At 38.1% G+C, this 23,251-nt stretch overlaps 1 protein-coding gene across 1 annotated transcript in view; it reads right to left on the bottom strand.

The window, feature by feature from the left end:
- The window catches only part of LOC134142530 (adhesion G protein-coupled receptor A3-like), a 272,865-nt gene extending 250,780 nt beyond the window's left edge, over nucleotides 1–22,085 (bottom strand). The window contains exon 1 of the mRNA XM_062579679.1: nucleotides 21,865–22,085. Coding sequence (XP_062435663.1) covers nucleotides 21,865–22,085 — 221 coding nt within the window. The remainder of the gene's footprint in view (nucleotides 1–21,864) is intronic.
- Between the last annotated feature and the right edge of the window lie 1,166 nt (nucleotides 22,086–23,251).

Genomic DNA, 23,251 nt, shown 5'->3' with positions numbered 1-23,251 from the left:
GAGCACATACACAACTAAGGAACAGTTAGAGGTATCCCTCTATTTGATCACTCTTCTTCAAAGCATCTGCAGTTGTAATGTTACATAAATGATATACTGGGACTGTAAAAAGCTCCTTGGCCTACAGTCTGGATCATCTCACTCCCATCTGTAAATCATCAACTAACCACTGACTAGTCAGCAGTTACACATTTTAGGTAGCAATTTATTACATAATTTTTAAAAAATGTATACAAAATTATTATGGGCTTTGAGAGGTATGTAAGAACAAGATTAACAGATTTCTCATTTAGCTTGAATAGGAGTTTAAATGAGATCAAGTCTGTATCAACAAGCTTACACAGTACATGTACTATTGTTTCATTTATATTTCCTTAAGTCTTCAGCAAGATTTTATTAGCTGCATTAGCCCAAGGCATATAACATTCGTAAGATTAGTACAATTACTAGTTGCAAAGTTTATACTGCGTAATTTTATACCTGCATAGTTTAGAAAGAATGAGCAGCAAAAATCAACTACAAATCGCCACTAGTCTCACTCATTCCCGAATGAATTATCACTTAAACAAGTGAAAATTCCAATGTCTACTTTCTAACATGCAGCACAACTTAAAAAAAAAATACACCAAGTTTGATTTCCAACTGGACTTGGTACTTTACAAGATTCAATCCGCCCCCCAGGGAAGGGTATCAAGAGCTCCTAATAGTTCCGTAAGCTCAAAATAAAAGCAGAGCTCTTGGCTATACTGCTTGGGAATGTTAAGTCTGTAAACTAGGCAAAGTATTTTATATGCTTAGGGATGTTTTTGCTTCTATAATAAAAGGAATTTAAACTCCTAAATCCTATAGCGTTATTATGAACGTGCAAGACAGTTTTCTAAACTTTAACAATGCGCCTTTATCTTTAAATTCCTTCAGCTTTTTACTATGTTTAAACAGAAAGAACTTTTATAAGACTGATTAAAATTTCCCTAAGCTCTACAGTTTCATAAATATGTTTTCATGAAGAAAGAAGAGCTCTTGAACTTGAAGTGGGCAGCTTTTGAATCTAGAATTCAATTTCCTCAGAGAATATCTGAAAACCACATTACAGGAAGCTATGGTTCCTGACTTAAGGAAGTGAATGGAAGGAGAAAGTAAAATAACAAAATGTGCAGCTGACCTGAAACTGCCAAAAAATAAAAATAAATATTGCCCTGCATATATTGTCCCGAGTACAGGTTATATTAAAACAGCAATTGATATGAGCCAATAAACGAAAAGAGTATGAGCTCTGTTTAATAGGTCAACACAGAGCAAAACAAAAAGAAGCAGCATAAACTAACTACTTTTGTATGATAGTATTCATGAAGACTTTCTTGCACTTTACCAACAGTTAAAATATATTTCTTATTACTTTTGGTAGTGACAAAGATACAAATAGGGATTAATAAACTGACTGATGTACTTTATTGTTTATCTATAACCCTGAACCTGATCATGTGAGGTACCACACACTTCAAAGGAATGACCAAAAAAAAAAAAAAAAAAAAAAAAATCCCACATTATTTAACGTCTCTCCTCTATAAGCTTATTACTCCATAATGTCAAATAATGTAAGCCTTTTAATCTACTCCACTATAAACAGACTTTTTCATTGGATGCATCTCTTCCAAATTTTGTTTTAAACATATTACCTGTTTTGATAGTTTCTGTCCTTGCATTTAGATGTATTTTACATACATATTAGTAGGTCTTTAATCAATTTCAGATGTCTTTCAGATTCATTAACTTCCCCACTTCATTAAGGCATTTCTATTTCAATTATAAAGATTTTCTAGTCTCAGACTTACAAGCTTCCCCTCCCCCAACACAGTGGAATTTCTTCCAAAATAACGATATTTTCATAAACAATACTTGAGTTATACTTAAAAAATTAACTTTCTTAACCTCACTTCCTCTTCAATTTTAGTAAAATCTCCCTCTTAAGGCTAGGCGTCATTGTATTCTGTCAATTTATCTGTTTGCTCTTTACACTGGTGCACTCTTCTTTTTCCACTCTGCTTAATAAAGATCATTCTCTGGAGTTCAGAGCATTGAGTTTTTCAGTTTCATTTGTGCCAAAAAGAAAGATGAAGGGCTATTAGTAAACTTTACACAGTCTGAGTATAAATATTTGTCTGAACACTTATTTTTTCTGGGTTCAACAAAGAAGCATCTAATAAAAGTATCAAAAATAATATATGACATATGATTAACGTGTATTAAGAAATTATCCTGCCTAAGAACTTTAAAACATACCTTTAATTTCATTTCCTTCATTCCTGATATAGATAATTTATATCCATGTCCTTAAGGCTGTAGGATAATAAAATTCAAGGTAATTCTGTTGTTTTAATGCACATCAGCATTTATTTTTTTTTAATATATCAGTATCCATGAGGTTTGAAGTATTAACTGCAAAATTAACCTTTGAAGGTTAATACACTGAAATTGTTGACTTCTTTATGGGGTATCATTTTTTCTGGACTGCAGATTTTTTAAATATCATAACTGCAATTAACATGCATTCAAGAACTTGATATTCCTGCGTTATCCTAAAAGTCTACCAAATACCTCGTGCCAGATAACTAACTCATGTGATAAAATTGAGGCAGCTTCAAAATTGTGTTGTCCCCAATAACAATACAGCAACCACCACATATAAACCCGCCTGAAGAGAAGGTATGATTTTATTCTTCAGTAAGAACTGAATTGACACAGAACTTAAAAATCCTTATTAATTTTGGCAAAATTGCTTTGCTTCCTACTGCTCAGATTATTTATGAAATCCAATACAACAACTTTCATGGTACTTTATCAGTAAATGGTACAACTGACATCAGTAAATGAAGAATACATGCAGAAATAGTCCAGTATGCTGTGAAGACCGGACTAGTAGCTGTTCATGTCCAACAAATCCTTACCTTTCACTGACACCGAGGACAGGAAGCAATATTTTTAATACAGAATTGTTTGTCTAAAGACACCAAATGTAGCTTACATGCCGTCACTCCCCTTTTTATGTTTACTTTCTCATCAAAACCTCTATCTGCAGATCTATACCTTGATTCAGAGAGTGGCCACACTCTGGTTTTCCAGTTCTGACTCTGCTACAGCTCTTGATAGAGCTGTAGATAGAGCTGAAAGCTCTTGCTTCCAGCTACAGAACTATCTGGAAGTGTACAGGATAAATTTCTTTTGAAACTGTTCCAGTAGAAGAGAATAAAAGAGGGAAAAAAAAAAAACCCTCAAAATACATACTTTCCTATCTTCTCCTGTGAATTAAAGATTCTTTTAGAAATACAGAAAATACCAGATTCCCACATTTTGAAATTACCTGCAAGTGAATGCATCTATCTTAAAATTATCCATTTAGAACATGCAACCCTAAAGGTAAAGGATCTACTCCAAAGGTACTGCGCAGAGCTAAGAGCCAACAGCGACTTTTCAAACTCAAGTTTGAGACTTCCATCACTTTAAACACAATCTAGTACAACCCTAAACCCCTAAATGCTGACCTGGAGTTTTGTGTGTTTTGAACTCTGATGACATAATGCTGGTTACAATATTTTCTTTTCATTTCCAACAGGAAGAAATTTAACCTATTTGTATCATTCCAAATACTCTATGTATCTTATATCTGATATAAAATGTTTTGCAATTAAGATAAAATTCACTGTAGTAAATAAAGCTAACATAAATGATTTTTAAGCCGGATTAATTTAAGTGTCAAAGTCTTAAGTAGGAACTGTGCTTAACCCACTTCTTGACTTGCTCATCTAGACTTTGTCCTTTTTAACCTAGTCTTTTAATTATTAAGCGTCACAGAAAGTAATAGGGATTTTGAAAATAGAACTAGTTCCTTCGCTTTTCATACAACTTGATTATTTCAAAATGCAACATCCATAATACTGGCAAACAAAAATAAATTAGTGCATTTTTAAAAAATGCTTCTGAACAGCCTTCAGTGCCAATGTTTCATATTATATTCAAAAAGACTTTCAGTGAACATTTCTGACCTGAGTCTAGGAACTATCCAAAGACCACCTCATCACAGGCACTTGCAAGGCGTATTATGGTTTGGGAACTTTCCCAAGTTCAGTTATGTCACAGCACAACCTAGAGACGCATAAAAATGCCATGCAATCTATCAACTGTCAAAGTTTGTGTGCAGAAATAAAACAGAATTCCTATGAATTTCTGAATTACATGAATTTCATGTAAAACTATGTCCGCATTGATAATTTTTAATTATGTGTGACAGGGCTGCAAGGTGGCCAGAGCTTTCAGGATCTGCCCAGACCTTCTCCTTGTGGTTTGCTCCCCAAAGAGAACTCAAAGGCCTTTTGACTATGGAAGACAGAAGAGAAATGCAAACGTGTTTTATCCATAGCTCCCCTTGGTCATTGCTTCTATATAGTCAGCGCTTTTTTGAGAACTGGTTTTCATTAATTCAGTGAGTCTGACTTTTATCAAAAGCTGTCCCGTTGTCTCTGGTCTTGGAGCAGTCTTCTCCGGTTGTCCAGCAGTGAGCATGCATTGGTGCTTTAGTTTAGCTCAGGAGAGCGCTCTGGAGCAAATCTGGAAATCCCAGGCAAACAGCCTGTTTCTCTCTCAGAAAAAAATTTCCAGACAAATTAAGAGAGCATGCCTTCTGGCCCTTAAGCTTCATCCCAGCAGCTTTTATATTTTATATAGTGATAAGAGAAAGGAAATATTTCCTTCTGGTCACCACACTCCCACCCCTCCTTATTTCTCGGGATATCAGATGAAAGTACAGGCAAAAGCACAGCAGATGATGGATTAATCTGCTCAGACATTACTGAGCTTCCATGTTTGGCAGGAACTTCTTGGAAACACTGAAAACCGTGACAGCCAACCTCCCTTAAACTTCTCCTTTGGACACCTCTGCTGTGATCCCTACAGATCATTCAGAAAGGCCTACAAAAGCAAAGCAGTAATGCTTTTACTTATTAAGCACATCAGGAACTATTACAATTTTATCACGTCATCTATGACTTCTTACATGCAAGAAGAATAAATTGTTTGGCCATTTCCCTTATCATTTATGGTGCATATGGAGCATAATGGCTCTCCTTTCTACTACCGTAATAGCAGTAAACGGTAATACTGTAATAGGTAACGGTGAAAATATTATAGGAGTGAGAAGTGCAGATGAACCCTTAAGACTTGCCTCTGCAACTAAAGACATATCTATTATTACTTGAAGGTCAGTATTCACTGCACTGCCAACATTCATCCAAAATTGAGTGATATTCAGCAGCTTACAGCTTTCCTACAAGCTCTGCAGCATGAGGCGCTTTGAATCTTTTCATATAAAAGTAGAAAATAATCAGCCTTGCTGCCTCTCATTTTCCTTTTTTCTGTATCCTCTCAAAAGTAATAATACTGCAACCTAAATTTATACTTTTAAAATGACAGAATATAGAGACAAATTATTTGTCTACAGACTATTTGTCCGACCAAGCAAGATTTTCTTTTTTCAAGTGTTCCTAAATATTGAAAAACTTCAACATGCATCTTATCAGAACAAAAATGATAGATCAACCTATCAGAATACAACATGGATTTTGATTCCAAAACTCATTTGAACTGTAAATACAACAAAAATTTTCAGTCGTTTCAAACTACATACCCAAAACTACATAAAACAGATAAAAATGGCATACATGTTAGCTTTAGATCAGATCACAGATTCTGGTAAATGCTCAAAGTTTTAAGCGAACTGGGTATTCAGATCAGAAAACAATTATTATAATAATATTGCATTTTTTGTCGCAGATTACTAAAAATATCTCTTCTGGGTAACTCAAAAATTGCATTTTAAGTATATTCAAAAAAATGATCATTATTCAAAGCAACGGACCTAGACCTTGAATAATGGACAAACTACGTAGAGCTAGCTTTTCACCACAAAAATGGGAATTTTGCTCTCTCACACTCACATGATTAAAATTAACCAAGTACCAGGCTATCATCTTGTACTGAAGACCAATATGGGTAAGTTTCCCCTTTCTGTATTCATTTAAATAAAATAAGATTTTATTCACCTTAAAAAAAAAACACAGAACACATTCTGTACTCCGCTCTTGAAACACCAGTCCCAAAACCTGTGGTTATCACTCTCACCAGGCCCGTAATTTAAACACCTACATAAAATACTGTACAATTGACGAGTCCTGGGAAAAATTAAGTTCAGAACTAAGGTTTTGTTTTAAATCATTGATTATCTTTTTATATCATTAGAAATCCCCATAGCACAAATTCTGCTACTGCTGTGCCAGCTGCTATTGTCAGTTTGAACTTTCTCAATTTTGCTGTTGTCAAGATTTATTGACAATGACATTTGGATATCTACTCCATCAAAATGCTGTATAAATTTATACTATGCAAAGTAAGCATAGTGATCTTTGATTATATATGCTGTACCATAAAACTATAACATAATGCATCACTTAGATTTCACTAACAGTGCCATTAAACAATAAATTGATGCACCTTAGCAATGCAACTTCTTATGCGAGTTTAACTCTTGTAGCAAGTTACTATAGCTCCCGGTTTGCAGATTGCAATAAACAACACCATTCTTACCAGAACAAGATCCTATCCTGATATTACAGACAAACTTCAGACACAGTTAAGTGAGGCGTGCTGAACGGAGCCAGAGAAAGCAGCTTCCCTTAGTGCCTGCAGCATTGATGCCATAAAAACATTTCAAGATCCTGCTACTGAAAGCTGGCAAAGGATTTTGCTCTTGAATACTTTTATAATAGTTTGCACATTGTCTAAGAAGAGTCAGTCATGCAGTTTTAAATTGCAGAAGGCAAAAAAGTTACTGATTTTAAGTGCTTTTTTTTTTTAAGCATAAAAGTCTCCCCTGCCCCCAGCAAAAGAGGCTATGCATCATAATTTAATTCCAAATGATTAGAGATGTTTTACATAGGAGAAAGTTAAAAGCTAGCTGCATTCCCCCCTTCAAATATCCTTACTTTACAAACTGAAAAAATAGTAACAATCAAGAAAGCATTTGTGATTAAGTAAATGTCAGCATTAAAGTTTTCTCTTCCTCAGGTACTCGGGCTTTACCTTTAATACCTTTAGGTTTATCATTTTTGTATAATATAATGTATATACTTATACCCATTACACAAGAGATTATTGATAAATAATACGAAAGTAATCATAGTCTATATAAGAAATTACCAGATACTCTTCAGTGTAATTAATACAGTCCTGCAGTAGTTAGCATTTCAGTCAGTAATTAAAATATACTAATTTCATATGGACAAGTTGTAGTTGAAGGATTTCCATTAGCTGTGAACTTCATTGATTGGAAGTGATGTGAAAAGAGCAGATAGCTGCATTACAACTTGTGTAGCCCATCTTTATCAATTATAACGTGCTACTTTCATTGCTGTATAAGCCACACAAAATATTCAGAGAGACCAAGAGGAAATCTTTTTAATACAGCTAAAAGGTCACACTTCCTAGTACAGGAAGTAAACAGTGCCAAATTACAGAAATCATTATTACTTTTTTTTTTTTTTTTTAACGCAAGGGATAGGGGAGGACTTTAAAAACAGTAGCTACTGAGACATTAAACTTAATAAGCAACTTAAAAGATCAAAGGATGGTAACATTCAAACAAATGCTCTTCATGACTTTCATCTCCGCAATAAAGCTCCTGTGCACTGACTTCAAGCTATACTGGCTTTTAGTAGCATCCTTTTACCAACACTCACAACCCAATAAAAATCCTATGGGCAGCAGACATGGAAAACAGACATACAGTTCATACAGTTCATTAAAGAAGCAAGCAGACACAGTCTGATTATTTTTAAACTGCAGCTTCTTATGTTAATATATTTATTGACCTTATTTTGTTGCTAGTGTTTCATTGGTAAAGCAGTAAAGATCAAGTATGAAGGAAAAAGTGAATTAGCTGAGCAACATCAGATAAAACACCATTAAAAATCACTAGGTTTGCCATCTCTGAAGAGTTAATTTAGAGTCGGAGTATTTGGCAGAAGGCAGAGCAGAAGAGCCATGCACAGATGAAGCACACCTGGTGAGCACGTTTACCGCTGTCCGGCCAAACACCACCTGGAAACCTGCCAGTGCTGAAAGTTTCCAAATACACCGTGTACTGTTGTACAGGCCATCAGTTATTTTGATATTGTTCTGATTCTACTTCTGTATTAAAAAAAAAAAAAAAAAAAAAAAAAAAAAAAAAAAAGCATTTTCACAAGTATAATACTAGCTTGGCAGTTAAGAAAGGAATTTTGTTCAAGTTCTCTTTGTATTTGCATACACTTACCAAATAGTTAAATCATTTTTTTTGATAGCATTTACATAATGAGTTGCTAGCACCTAGACATAGATTTTCTTTGGTTTATTTTAATGCCCATAGGAGCTGCATGTGATCATGTGACATAGCACGATTCAAAGAACCTTTCCTTGTAAAAAATGCGTCAAGCTACTGACTTCTTGTTGACTTTCACAATATCCAGTCTTAACTTCAAAATTTCAAGGAATGAAGTTTCATCACAGTCCCTATGGTTTCCAAAGGCTAATTGCTCTTCCATAAATTTCTATTGGTATTTTTATTCTGAATGCATTAGGTTGAAGTTGTCAGTGACTGGATTTCCTTATTTAGTTTCCAAATTATTATTATATTTTTTAGATCAGACTTTTTTTTCCCTATGTACACCCCTAACAGGACATGATTAACCTCTGAACCTCAGACATTTAAGGCTATGACATATATTTTCTAGTCATTAAATTGTCCTTGAAACTTTGAAATGCATTTACAACACCTTTTTCCACTAATTTTTTTTTTCAGCAGCATCACAGAGAAGTAATACTGACTCCTTAATTCTGCTTTTTATTCCTTGCTTTCTGATCCAAGATAGTATTTTTTCTTAGTGCCCTCCTAGTGTAATATCACACCAGGAACAGATGTTTAAGTGATTATGCATCATTATAATTAACTGCTTTTCAGTGACACAAGTTTGGAACTGTTTTCTTGAACATACAAGTGTGAACTAGTTTCTTTGTTCTGGATATATGACATTGTTCTTGGCCACGTTAAAATGAATGTTGATCTATCAAGTGCAGTTTGCCAAATGATTCCAGCTACTCCACAGATCTGCCCAAGGCTGCAATCATTCCCTCCAATTCTCTCTTCTGAAAACATTTATATTTTCCATCTGGATGACCAAGAGACACACTAAATGGCATCAAGTCATAAGAACAGATGAGATCAGAACTCCGTAGAGATCATTCTCCTGCCTTTCAGAAGGGTCAACAGAAGATACATAGAAAAGGATATTAAAAAAAAGAGAAAAAGGCAAAAAGCTCCACAACTTACCTGTACGGTGTTTGAAGAACTACTGCTAACTTCTTATAATACCCCAACTTCAGTCTTTTAGTATGGAATACAGTGAAAAATCTTCCCTATTACTTTCATCATGATATCATAGACTTTTTTAGGTTCAAACTCCCTCAGCTATTCATCACTCCTCATACACAACCGACAACTCTGCACATTTACTGCCCTTCCCTGCACCTTTTCTTGTTCTGCTATATCCTTTTTGACATGGAAAAACCAGAACGGTGCACAGCATTCAAGACGCAGATGCACCATGCACTTACACAATGGGAGCATGATGCTTTGGTTTGCTCCTCATTTTGCCTACTGTTAAGCTGTCACTTTGATAGAATATATCCTACTTCCAGATTATCATTCCTAAAGATAAGAAATATGTCACAGAGTTGACCAATGTACATGTAAAGTTAGATTGTTCCACCTCACCCTTTCTCACTTAGCTTTTGCGAGTACTGAATTTCATCTTCATTTTATAGGAATCTCCTTCTCACTCACAGAAGGTAGAGAAGGAAAAAGACCAGTGCAGCTAATAGAGTATACTTCTTTTCCAGTTATCTTTTCATATTCTCACCCATCCCCACACCCTTATACAATCATTATTCTTTCGAGCACTGACAAAGTAACCTTTTTAAAACACTATTTGTTTAGAGATCATGTCTTTTTCTACCAAATGATTTCTACTGGGGGGGAAAAAAAAAGCTGGAAAAAAAATACTACTTGAAGCTTAGAGTGGATAGTCATTCCCTTATAACCACATCCTCCTTCAGGGCTGGGGAATCTCTCAACCAGGGTCCCATATGGTCACGCAGCCTAGTGCGGCTGCAGGAAGGCTTTCAAACTCTGACTCAGAGTCAGCAAAGGACGTTTGTCCAGATATGGGGAAAGTGCATCTGTCAAGCAGATTTGTCTCTAACAACTGGACAGCATCTCATCCATGAGGTCCATAAATCTTCAAACTACTCACACAGATCAATACAGGGAAGAAACGATCTGAATTTTAAGCATTTTGTCCTCCTGCAAAAAGCGTAGATTCAGTCGATGGAGGGGTACGTATACTACAGCCATTTATCTAACGATCTCCTTTCTCAGGGTCAATCTAGCAGACTTTAGGCTCCCTGAATGGTCCACAGATGCAAAGACCTTTGTATAAAAGGCCAGGAGAGAAGACCTCCTGGCTGGCTACTTCCTGGAAAGTAAGTCCCATAACTTACAGGTAAAAAAAGCTTGAAAAGAAGTAGTCAGCAGTATGGCAAGAAATCAGGAAAACGGTACAGAACAAAGTAATAACAAAAAATAGAAATCAGCAGCCTGCCCTGGGCCCAGACAGATTAAAAGCTGAGGTTTTGTAGCAACTTACCCAAAGCAACAGATGTTTTAAAGAGCAAGTATTCATCTTAGGTAGGTCCCCCAGATACAAATACATTTTGGAGAGAATAACTAAAGGAAGGAGGCATTCCAAAAAGACTTTTTCTAGATTAGTGTGTGTGTGGTGGAGGGGGCAAGGGGGGGGGAGAGCAATACAGCTTAAAATAAACCTGTTAGTATTTTTACTCTATTTTACCACAGTCCAAAAATTTGGGATCAAAATTTGATTTTTTTTCCCACTTCTCGTTTCTTTTACTCATTTCCCTCCAGTCTCAGATGTGTAGAAAGGCAACCCATGCTCAAAGTAACAAAGTCTATTAATCCAATGTGTGTTATTAGACTTAGAGCCATGAATCAAATAACACACAGCAGTAAAAGCAAACCTAACTGTAGTAAACCAGGTATCAGCAGAGCCAATATTTTGCAGTCTTTCTGAACAAATAAAGTACCAGCATCAATACCAAAGATTTTCAGCAGAGGAAAAAAAAAAAATAAAAAACAATCCACCAGTACTATGTACCTTTTAAAATCATTTTCCGCATCCAAATCTTTTTTCATAGGCATGCTGTTATTGCAATTTGATAGTTTTTCTCCTAATCACGTCTCTATTTAATAAAAGATTACTTAAGGGATTTTCTTTGTTTGAAACAACTGCCATACCTCAGCTAAAACAGTGCTTTGAAAAGCTAGCATTAAAATATTATTTGCTCTAGTCCATTCCAAACTTAGGCTCAGCATTTAATCCCTCTTCATCGCCAAGCAGCTTGGTAACCAAGTATTCCATTTGTAAAGTGATCGTAATAGAAATATCAAATAATTGGCCTGAGTTCTTCCTTCGAAAGTACCTACAGAAAACAGCAACTTAAACAACATTTAATTTCAGGGATATTCAAGCACTCAACTTCCTTAGTCCCAGTAGCAATAAATGAAAAGTATGGAGGCCAGTTTCATTTGGAACAATTTTGTCCAGTACTGCTTTATTATCTGAGTATTTAAAAATCAAGATGACCCAGTCAGCAATTTATAGCTAACTCCATAAAATTTTGCTATGAAGATAACTTTATGGACCAATTCACTAATGAACTAGTTATTAAACCTAGGCACAAACTAATTATAAGGAAGTGTTTCAGGAAGAACAGCTTATTAAAAAATGTTTATAATGATAATCAATGAGCATGAAGAATTCTAAAGCAGTGATTTCACTTGCTCTAAATTCAGAAGATTAGAATTTATTACATTTATTTAACATTTACAGTTACTTTCTGTTCATAAATATCTATTGTTGACTCTTTACATTGTTATTTATAACACATAATTTTTGCAGAAAGTGGAAAAATTGTAAACTGCAGAATAATAAATGACCATTTCCACACTCTTTCCACATCTTTCCACATTTTAAGTGTTAGCAAGGAATATCATTATTCATTCTTTTATTATGCAAGTAAACAGAAAGACAAAAAAGAGCTTAAAAAGCTACTTTTCCTTTTTCTGAAAATTTCATTATCCTTAACCAAATTAGCTCTAGCTAATTTAGCTATACTTCCGTGAAGACTAGAATGAATCTCAATATGCCAGATAAGTCTTTATTTTACATGAACAGCAATTGTCATTCATTTAATATACATGTTATTTCAAACTAACAGGTAAATACCAAATATCTGTGATGGATGTTCATATCCCAAATGTTGTCCTCCTCTGCTCTTCCTAAGGCATACTGCAAAAGTCAGACTGGAACTCAGATCCTAAGTACTTAATGCGACTGTCAGTACTGCTCTAAAAGAAAGGAAAAGCAAAGCATGATCACAGAAAAAAACAAAAAACAAACAACCGTCTCTTAGGGGTGGCTTCCTACTAGCACTGGATGGACCTACAATTCTTCTTCAAGCTTTCCACTACTAAAGGAGTCCTGTGAAGGGAATTTCTTCCTACAGAAAGTTCCTATCAAAAAAAAAAAGAAAAAAGAGGCAGTTTAACTTTCCGGCAGTTTACCAAACGTGGAGGAACTTCTCCCAAATCCCATCTACATGAATGTTATTAAATGTTCTTACACAGACGAGGAGTTTAAGCAGCCACTTGAATACATGGTCGTAACGCCCACGGCTTGACCCCATTTTCTGAACACCAGGTAACGCGAATTGTGGTAAACAGTGACAGCACAACGTTGTAAAGAGTTACCTGAAGCACGGTACGACAAAGCTCTACCCTTCCCCTCCACAGATTACTGTGGTGCTACAGACGAGACACACGACTCTCTCAGTGCCTCTCCTATTAAATTTAAGTGTAACGATGATAAGTTGATACATACATCTTGCAAAATGTGTACACAACAAGAAAAGAAGCATCTTATAATAATGACTTTCGTTATAGACGGAATAATACGCATTGTTTTCCTACAACGGAAAGCATACTTTGTTTTTATCTGTATTACAGAGCAATGCCAGTCACAGGCCAGGACTGCAGGACGTAGCTCACAGCAGTGATCATGCATCTGTGATCAGTGACAGCCACCGCGTTTGGGCGGTGTTTCCTCTCCGACACCTCACCTGCAGCATGCGTGGGAAACTGTGGCTTTTGCAAAATTAGTAAGGATTAGTCAGGATTTGTCAACTGCTGCAGCCATAGCTGAGAACAATTTATCTAATTTAAGATGGAGCTATATGGTAAACTTAGGAAGTGAATAACACTAGCTATATCACAGGAGAAAGGAATGCGGTCCTTATGCTTACATTTGCCTACATATTGAAAAGTTTAGCCTTCTGGCTCAAGAACTACAATCAGCGTAACAACACACTTCAAGATTTCACCATTATCACTATAATTATTTGCATTCTCGGCATTTCACAGTTTGGGAAAGCAGGCTGCTACATTACTCTGAAAGTCGTCACAGAAGGGCAGAGAAAACTGGGATCTGAACTCTTGCCCGTCGCCTCTGAGGGATCTGCGACGGTGCAGAGCGAGCGCCGGAGGCGGCAGCAGCGACGTTCGGCAAAGGAAGCGCAGAGCCCGGCCGGGAACAGGGCGCACGTGAGAAAGTGAGAACGAAGCGTGCCAGACGACCAAGAACAGAGCTGACGAGGAAGGAGATAGCTATGAAGGGTTTTTTGAGAATTATTTGCAGCAAAGGAAAGCGTATGATATGTGAAAAAAAGAAATTAGGTGCATTTGAGGAGAAAATGGGCAGAAACATCAAAGGTAAAGCGCAGAATCACCAGGTCCCGGGGATAACAGCAAATGGCTCCGTGCAGAGAGGACGGTCCAGATAAAGAATGAGGCATTTTTCTCAGCCTGCAAAGCTCCCCTAATAGGATATGTGTTAACACGTAAAAGTTCAGTTTCCTAGCAGTGACCTGGAGTGCCAGTAAATTTGGCTCCACAAATGTGGCAATGCCTTTTTTTTTTTTTTTTTTTTTTTTTTTAATGCTGTTAAGTTTCCCCTATTGGGCTGACTGGTTAACACATTACTTTAGAGGGGCTTTCCTAGCATTTCAGTAAACTTCTGAAACTTCTATAAAGCTTATTGTATTCAGAAAGTTGTTCAAGAACAGATTATGCTCTTCTTCCACCCTTCTGCGCTCACAGCGCTCTGCGCTCACATGCATATTAATTTACATTGAAGGTATCTAAATAACTGTTGCCAAAGAACTAACAATATATATCAATGTTAAGTGTTCAGTTCTTTGATGAAGTCTCTGCATTGCTCTAAATTTTCCAGGCCTGATTTGGTTATTACTAGTTTCAACTTTCTTTTCCATTCTATGAGTTAGTTTGCTCTTTACTCAAATAACAGTATACACAAGCCTTTACCCTTCCAGTTATGCTTTTGTCTATAAAACATGCACTAATGTACTCTTCGGGATAGTCTATCCCATAACATAACAAGATCTTTATGGGGAGACATTGACTGGATTTCTATTAGAAGGAAGGAATCACAGTAATTCGTCAATAGACAAGCAGAATCTTAAATGGCCATAATTTGGAATATTTTTATTTTTGGAGGCCTTAACTGATCAGGTTACTTAAAAACCATAATAATACCTTAATAACAAAGAAAACCTATTAAATTTGTTATACAAAACTCACAGTGTATATGCTGAAAATTTATGTCAATGCCTTTATATCTTCATGAGTTTTGATGAATAGCCATTTCAAAAATACTTACCAAAAAAAGTCTAAAAATACAAGTTTAAAAGAATTTGCTTACTTACACACAGCTATCAGCAGATCTAAATTCTATACGACCTCAGAATAAATCTCAGTTTTTTTGCAATGATTTATAAGTCTATGAGCATAACACAGAACCCATAAATCTGTGTGTGCTTATTTTATTGGCAGAACAGTTTATACATTTGACATATTCTTGTTCAGATAAGATTATATCGAACTTAATACAGAAAAGAAACTGTCAACAAGTCTGTAAGACTATAATAGAAACAGTAAAAGCAGAGTTTCCATATGACTAAATGTACATTCAGAGCACTCCCAAATCAGTCGCAGGCTTTAAAACACAGTTGGAAATGATTTTAAGAGAAGGGAGAAGAATGGCATGTCGCCACAAAAATAAAAAATAAGCCTAAACTTTCTCTGTATTACGTAATTTCCAAAGTAGATGGAAAAATTGTTATTAGCATAAATAACACACAGTTTTTAGTCAAATTAGATTTGGGAATTCTAGCACTAAACAGCAAACTGATGATTGACCAAAGAGTCATACTTGACTACAGAAGAACACAGGCAAACTTTTCATGTTTTCTGCACTTCTAATGTGATGCTTTTGAACATTCTGTAGGATGATGGAAAAGGACAAAGTTTAGAAATCAGTACGTAGATTTCCTCAAAAATCAAAGTTAAAGAGGACAAGCAGAGTTTCTTGAAAACATGCATAGATACTATTAAGTAGTAAAACTCAAGCTGGCACAAAGCTCCGATTCTCACGTGTGCACGAAGGAAGCGCTTGAGATTCATATATATATTTCCTAGTGACTGTTAGAGTAGAATCTCTGTCTCCACGAAGATAATCTGCCCTTTAACTTCCAGATTTATGCCAGCTGTGTATTATAAAAGCAGGACAAAGGACAGTAGTGAGGGAAGTAGGGATAGATTATCTGGAACATGGATCCAACAGCTGCGAAATTTGTGATGACAGAGGGCCCCACGGAGGGAGCAGCTTTGTGCAGCAAAGCACCGTTACCCGGGCTCCTTTTTCACCAAAGGTTTCTGGGTCTGTACTAATGGCAAAGGAATAAATGGGCTTCTCGGGTCACAGGCGTTCACGTGACCCTGTTGTCCTACAGCGTCAAACAATTAAACAACATGCGTGATTTTAAACCTCTGAAAGATGCAGAAGAAGGAGTACGTATGTAAAAAAGTGAAACCAAAAGATTCACTTTACTACCATTCCTCAAATGCTTTTCTTCTGGCTGTACAGAGTAGTTGCAAGACTCTCCTCTGTGCCCTTCTATGCTGCTGCACCTCAAATCTTTTAATGCTAACAGAGTATTTGGAGGGGACAAGGAGAAAAAAAGGTATTTTGAGAAAAAACGTTAATATGCCTTCTAGAAAGAAGAAAGAACGCTACATTCTCAGATCTTTAAAGAATAGTCCATTTTAAGAGCTGACAGTTCTTTGGTCCCAAGAGGCAAAAACTCATGCCATTTCCTAAAACGTGAAATTCCACGCGCGTAAATCACCTACTCCACAGCCACTAATTCAGTGCAACAGATGAGAACACCTACACTTCAGGAACAAAGTTTTGATCATTAAAAAGAAAATCAGGTAACGTGACTACTAGGTCAAGCCAGCTAACAAATTATACATCATTAAAAGCCAATTTCATCGAAGTCTTTTCAATAGCTATCATATACACCTTAGAAAGTTATTAGAATAACTATTAAAACAGTAATATAAGCCTAGGTTGTATATTAAACCTTATCTGCAAATAGAGTTTTAGTTGCCTTAAGGTGTATCGCTCCTTCCACCCTCCTTTGCTGTTAAAATTTTATTTAATGCCAACATATCAGTTTCACAATCAGAAAGTCATAATTTGGAAGTGATCAGAGTACTTAAAGGTATTGCCAAGTAAACAAGAGAATGCAGATGTAGATACTCCCTCATCGTAAATAATATGAGGAAAAAATAAAACTTCCAGTTACAGTATTTCATAACTATTCTAGCTGAATCTACATGAAAAGAAAATTTTAATGAAACTTAGACTAATCGCTAAAGACTTTTCATCTCTACTGCTTTTCTCCTCTCTCTCCTTTGCTTTTTCCTACCCTTTGTCCCAGAGTTCCCAAGTCTTTTGCATGTTTTAGGTCAGTTTGCCTTATGCTAGGAGTTTCTTTCACAATGACAAACTGTCTTTTTTGGAGAAAGCATGTATAAATATGTATACATGCATAAATATTGGAGCAGGAAATCCGCCTTTTTATTCTTTTTGGTGCTGTTAAGTGAACACAGAAAGTTATCTAAGGCAAAAATGTTTGTGAATCCTTTAAGAACTCTGTTATTTACAAATTAGTATTATGTGAGACCTCACACCAATAAAGAAAAAAAGAGTTTTAAGATGAGGAAGTAAAACTACTAAATAATATTTTCTTCTTCATTCTCCTCTCATGTCTTGCCTTGTTTACTTTGGATAACTTAAAGCTCCAGAACATAAAATGTATTTCTGTGATGTATTTTTATAGTATGATGTTTATGCTAAATAAATCATATTGATACATCCTAAACTGAAGCAGTATAGAAGTATAAAAGACAAGACTAGACATAAAACAAACATAGTAATATAATAACTTAGAAAAAATTCCAGTAGACATGACATAAATGAAAGTGACATAAAATAATTTGGGGAAAGAAAAGTGGGACAAATGCTGCTTTCATAACACTAGTTATTTTTTGTAAAGTGCCCTGAAGGTGGCAAAAAACACTATGTACAAGTTATGGCTATGGATCACCACTGAAATAACGTAGCCTCACTCTGAAATTAAGAATATGAGGAGTTCAAGAGAGCCTGTGATTCACTGTCTGAAGAAAAGCATATATTAAAATGTGAAAATTCATGTATATACACCACTATAATCACTACTGAATCACATTACCCTAAGTTTTCATTTCTACACTGACATTTGAAGAAACAGACTTGCAGATTTACCTATGGGCTAAATTTGTAAAAACAACAGCCTTCGAAATAAACATTGGATTTGCTTTTGAGTTAAGAGGGAAGGGATAATAGTGGTACCACTATTAGAAACTGATGGTATTTATAACTTCAAAGTACATTCTGCCCATTGATTTCAAGACTTGTAATGAACTGGGAACATCTAAGAAAACTAAAAGGATAAGCTACTTAACACCACTTGTCATAAAGAGAAAAAGGCTCAGCTAGTAAGCAACCACCTACAGATATACTGTCCAATGTAAGTTGAATAATTGGCAACAGAACCTAAGCTACTAACTCCTGAAATTTCAAAATATAGGCCTTTTATGTTGCTCAAAGTGGCCAATTTTTACTAGGTCTTATTCCATACAGCCAGAATTTCAGCAAGTCAGTCAAAAGTTTAACAACTAAAACTTCCATTAATACAGAAGCAGGAAAAAAAAATGGCAAATAACCTTTTTCTCCAGAGTTACACTTTAGACCACACTGCAACAATCCACAAAACTACCCTATTGAATCAATGTAAGAATTCCCAAGTATTCAGCCATAAAGTCTAAACTGAGAAAAGTACATTATCCCAGAGGGATAATATTCCTCCTTGTTGGGTCTACACTATCAGGCCTAGTGAGAGTGATAGTATATAATGGTTCTCATAATTTGGTCGCAGAAGAGGAGTTTAACTCCACAGGGAAAAGAAAAAAAAAAAAAAAGGCGCAACTCCCTTCCTCCTCCTGCTCGAATATGCAAGGCACAGAAATAGATGTTGCAAATCAATAAGAGCTAGAATCCCTTTTAGCAAGACTTTTGAAGCTACAGCAAAGTTTTTTTCTTTTAATCCATACCAAGCACTTGAATCCCATTTCCAAAGCAGTGAAACACTAGATGGAAACAGTGAAACAAGGAGTCCAAAGCAATTGAGGGTGTTTATACATACACACACACACATATATATATGAAAAGGGGAAAAGGGTGGAATAGTAGCTTTATAAACTCCTATCCAAGGTTTTCTTTTTTCCTTTTCTTTAAGGTGATGTTTTATGATTGGGAGCATTCAGACAGTGTTGAATGGGTCTAATATTCATATGATTTCAAAGAAAGTATACAAACTTTCCTGCATCATAAACTGGAAATAGCTTATTCCTGTCAGGAATAAGCATTTCTCCAGTGACTTCAAGCTAGTTTATATGAAATCAAATATTGCCTATCACATTTTTAAAGTATTTTCAGCAGCAATATTTTTAGTACATATATGCCATACAGAGCTGAAATTGCCAGTCACAGCCAAGGTCCATGGTCAGTTAGATGAAAAAAACATTTAGTGAACAGCTAACAACTTATTAAAATATGCTGATAAGCAACATTACCTAGCATATAGGTGAAATAAATGTTACACATCCACAACTTTACTTCTTTATGGTTTAAGAGATACAGCAGAGGGAACTTCATCATCTCTGCTGAGCAGTTAGAAGAGTTTGGCTTAGATCTTCCCTTCCAAAAGAAACAGCACTAGAGAAACAGCATCCCTATATGATACATATATATGTGTGTGTGTGTGTGTGTGTGTGTGTGTGTGTGTGTGTGTATGGTTTAATCTGCCAAATAAAGTCATTAGTGCTGGTTACATTGTTTCATTTAAAGTGAAAGAGATTGTAAAGAGACTGCATCTGAAACATATATTCCTTTTTTATGCCTCTATATTTCTTAATTTTTAAAGCAATCCAAGAGGTTACGTTCCATATGTTAAAGCTCTCTTCCTCTCTGTGGGCCCATAAAACTGAATGGAAACAGGCAGTGTCTACTAGAATATTCTCTTTTCCCTAAGTCCTCCATGCAGCTACAAAAACAAATGTAAGAATACTAGTGTTTGAGCTTTTTACCACTATTTTTTGCAGCTGGCAAATCTCACAAGTGTAACTTAATTCATTATAAACAGTTTCTTCTAGAAAGTCTTTGATACTTCCAATAAAATTGTCATCGGTATGTTCCAACTACTGGAAAGTATTATATCCCCAAGCCAGATTTTAACTTCCTTTTTACCTGCAAGATTTAGCTTTAAATTTACTTTTGAAAATAAAAAAAAAAAAGGAAGAAAAGAGAGCAAGATAAAAGGGACATGTTTAGGTGATACATGGCACTCTGTCTTTTTGAGTGAAATACAGTAAAAAGCAATGACCTGTAAGTTTTATATCAGCTAAGCACAGATTAAAAAAAGCTATCAGAAGAATTTTTTTAAGCAAGTTTTAAAAATTTCACATAGCTAATGTGAGTATGAGCAAGCATCATCTGAAATGTGCATATTGAGAGTGACATTATCAAGTTTGCTTTCAGTGCCTTAAAGCATAGATATAAGTGAGCAAATCCTCCCACCTACCACTAAAAGTATACTCCTCTCCCCCGTTCATCTCCTCTCACTTCTGTTTCTCAAAACTCTCTCTTAAAAAAAAAAAACAGTGAACACATACTTCTGTTCATCCTATGGTCAGCTAGATTCACCCACCTAGTCAAAAGAAAAGGTTTTTTAAAAAAAAAAAATCCAAGTAAAATTCTGCAAATCAATATTTGAGAAGCTTTTGTAGATACGCTAACTGTAGGAGTTCCCACAAACCTTTAACTAATGGAAAAATAGTTTGTATGCACCCAACACGTCAACATTTTATACACTTTGGGAAGTAAAATATACTACTGTATAAGCAGTTATATAAATGACAAAAGTAACAATGAATTGATTGGCTAGGTCAAAACTTGTGTTGGTGTAATACAATTATTCTAAAACAGTCTATTAAAATTTAACAGGAAGTATAGTTATTATCTCTTGTACATTAACAGGCAAAAGCTTCCCAGATGAGTAATCAGCATACAGCTAATCAGGCTAAAGTCACTCAACAGCTAGAGCCTAGAGCTGAACTGAAGCGTGCGCAGCACATCTGTACACTCCCAAGCACAAGCTGCCCAGATGTTATAAATTACTATCTTTACCAGTTGTCTCCTAGAAGTGTTGACTTAAAGAAAATACAGTGAACAGTGGAGATGTTCACAGCATGAATTGTCAACAGAACTAAATTCAACAGTAAAAGATCTGTTGGATATATGCACGATCTAAAGGGGAAGTGTCACAGAACTGTTGATGCTTGGGTCCATTATAGGGATATTACTTTCACCTCCACTCGGTGATACAGCTATAAAAAGTTTCATTGGCTTGTTTCTAATAAATACCATTCATTCAAATTTATGTGCAACAGGCAACAATAAACACAAGCTATTTTCAGCTCACTTGAGGAAGAAAAAAAAAGGGAGAGGGAGAGAAGGAGAAGTCAGGAAAACACCAAACTGAGTTATTCTGAAACACCAACAACTCGGAGCAATATCGGAGGTTCGGCTCTTTCGGATGGCAGTGCGCAAGCTCTTGTTAAATCCCATCAAACCGCAAGCTTCGTTCGGGTGAGGGAGAAGGGGAAACCCGCTGAGCGGCCCGGCCCGGCCCGCGACACCCCCGCGCTGCCGGCGCCACCGGGCAAGGTGCGCGGCGAGCGCCGGCCGCGGCCGGCAGCAGGGCGAACCCAGCCGCCCGCGCTCCGCCGAAACGGAGAACAAAACCAAACTCTCGCACACTTTTTAAAAGCTGCGCCAGGCTTACAATCTGCTGGGGGCGATTTTTCCTGCACACCCCCCCCCCCCCCGCCCCCGCTGCCCGGCTGGGGAGCTGCGCGGGGCGGCGGCACCGTTTACACGTCTGACCCAGCCCCCGGGGGCGCACTGCCCGCCCCCCGCTCCGCGCACCCGTCCGGGGGTGCCCCGAAGGCCGGCACCACCACCCCCGCAGCCCGCTGGACCCGCCACCACCCCGCTCCCGCGGGGAGCGCGGCGCGGCCGCAGCCCCGCGGCCAGGTGCGCGCTGCTCCGCGGCCGTACTCACAGGGACACGGTGCGGTTGGGCAGCACGGCGGGCTGCAAAGTTTCCACCAAGTCGCCGCCGCTGCAGACCACTTTGATGCGGAGGGCCGGGCGGCCGGGCCCCTTGGCGCGCTCGGCGGCGCAGAGGCAGCTGTCAACGACGAGGTCGGGGCAGTTCCTGCTGCCCGCGCAGAGCCCCAGCACCGCGGCCACCAAGCAGAGGCGGCGGCACAGCCCGCGCATGCTGAGCGAGCGGGCGCGCAGCCGCCGCGCATGGCCCGCCGCGCCGCGCCGCGGAGGACCGCGAGGGACCCCCCCTTCCTCCTCTCCTTCCTCCTCCTCCGAGGAGCCGCCGCTCCTTTCCTGCCTCAGCCCGTGCAGCGAGCGGCGGCGCTGGGCGGACCCCGCGGCGCGCAGCCGGCCCCCTCCTCCCGCCGCGGCCACTCACCGGAATAACGCTGCCCCGGGGGGGCCGCCGCCGCCGCCCGGCCGCGGGAGCGGGAGCGGGGCGGGGGGAGGCGCCGCGCAGCCCCGCCGCCGCGCTCCCCCCGGGGGGGCCGCCCGCCCGCCCGCTACCTGCGGCGGCCGCTCCCGCTGCCGGGGGGAAGCTCCCGGGCTGCCCCCGCCGCGGTGGTGTCAGCCTAAACTAATGCCCGGTAATTGAGGGAAAGCGGGGAAAAAAAAAGAAGAAAGAAAAAAACAAAAGGAAAGAAAACCAAGCAGATGCTCCGAGTAACAAGCGATGCTAAAGCGAGCGTGTCCCGCAAAAGCACGGGTCAGGGCTACAGTTTTGTGATAGCCCCCGTTCTCGCTAGAAGCGCACCCGCCGCTCGCACCTTTGCTCGGGGCGGGCAGGTGTCAGGCCACGAGCGAAGGCAGCAGAGCGCAGGGCAAGGCAGCGCCCGGCGGGCAGCCCGCGGCCCAGGCTGGGTCCCTGCCCCAGCTGCGCTCGGGGACGCCAGGTACGCACTGCCTGCGTTAGAGGTTTGATCAGCGATGGGAGACCGCTTCATCGCCTGGGTCAACAAGCAGATTCGCTTCTTGCCTTTCCTTACGGCACTCTCTGGTTTTGGAGCACTCTTCAATAGTAGTTCATGAGTTCATCATACAATTACTATTTCTTAGGGAAGCTTTTCAGCACCAATGGCAAACTGCTCTGTTTTTTTTTTTTTTTTTTTTTTTTTTTTTTTGCTTGTTTGTTTTTTCTTTTGCTGAAAGTGAACAAAAATACCGACTGGTAACAGAGACTTTCATTTTAAATGAGCTTTCACAAGAGGAGTATGTTCTTTGCCTCATCTCACTTAACAGGGGTTCACTGCAAACATTGTAATTGCAGAATCTAGGCCAAAGTTAGTAATAAGCATGCCATGCCTATAAAGCTGCTTTAAGAAATTACCATTTTTTGAAAT

Source organism: Rhea pennata, chromosome 7, assembly GCF_028389875.1.
Source record: "Rhea pennata isolate bPtePen1 chromosome 7, bPtePen1.pri, whole genome shotgun sequence".
In the NCBI taxonomy this organism is placed as follows: domain Eukaryota; kingdom Metazoa; phylum Chordata; class Aves; order Rheiformes; family Rheidae; genus Rhea; species Rhea pennata.
This window is presented reverse-complemented; position numbering and strand designations above follow the sequence as displayed.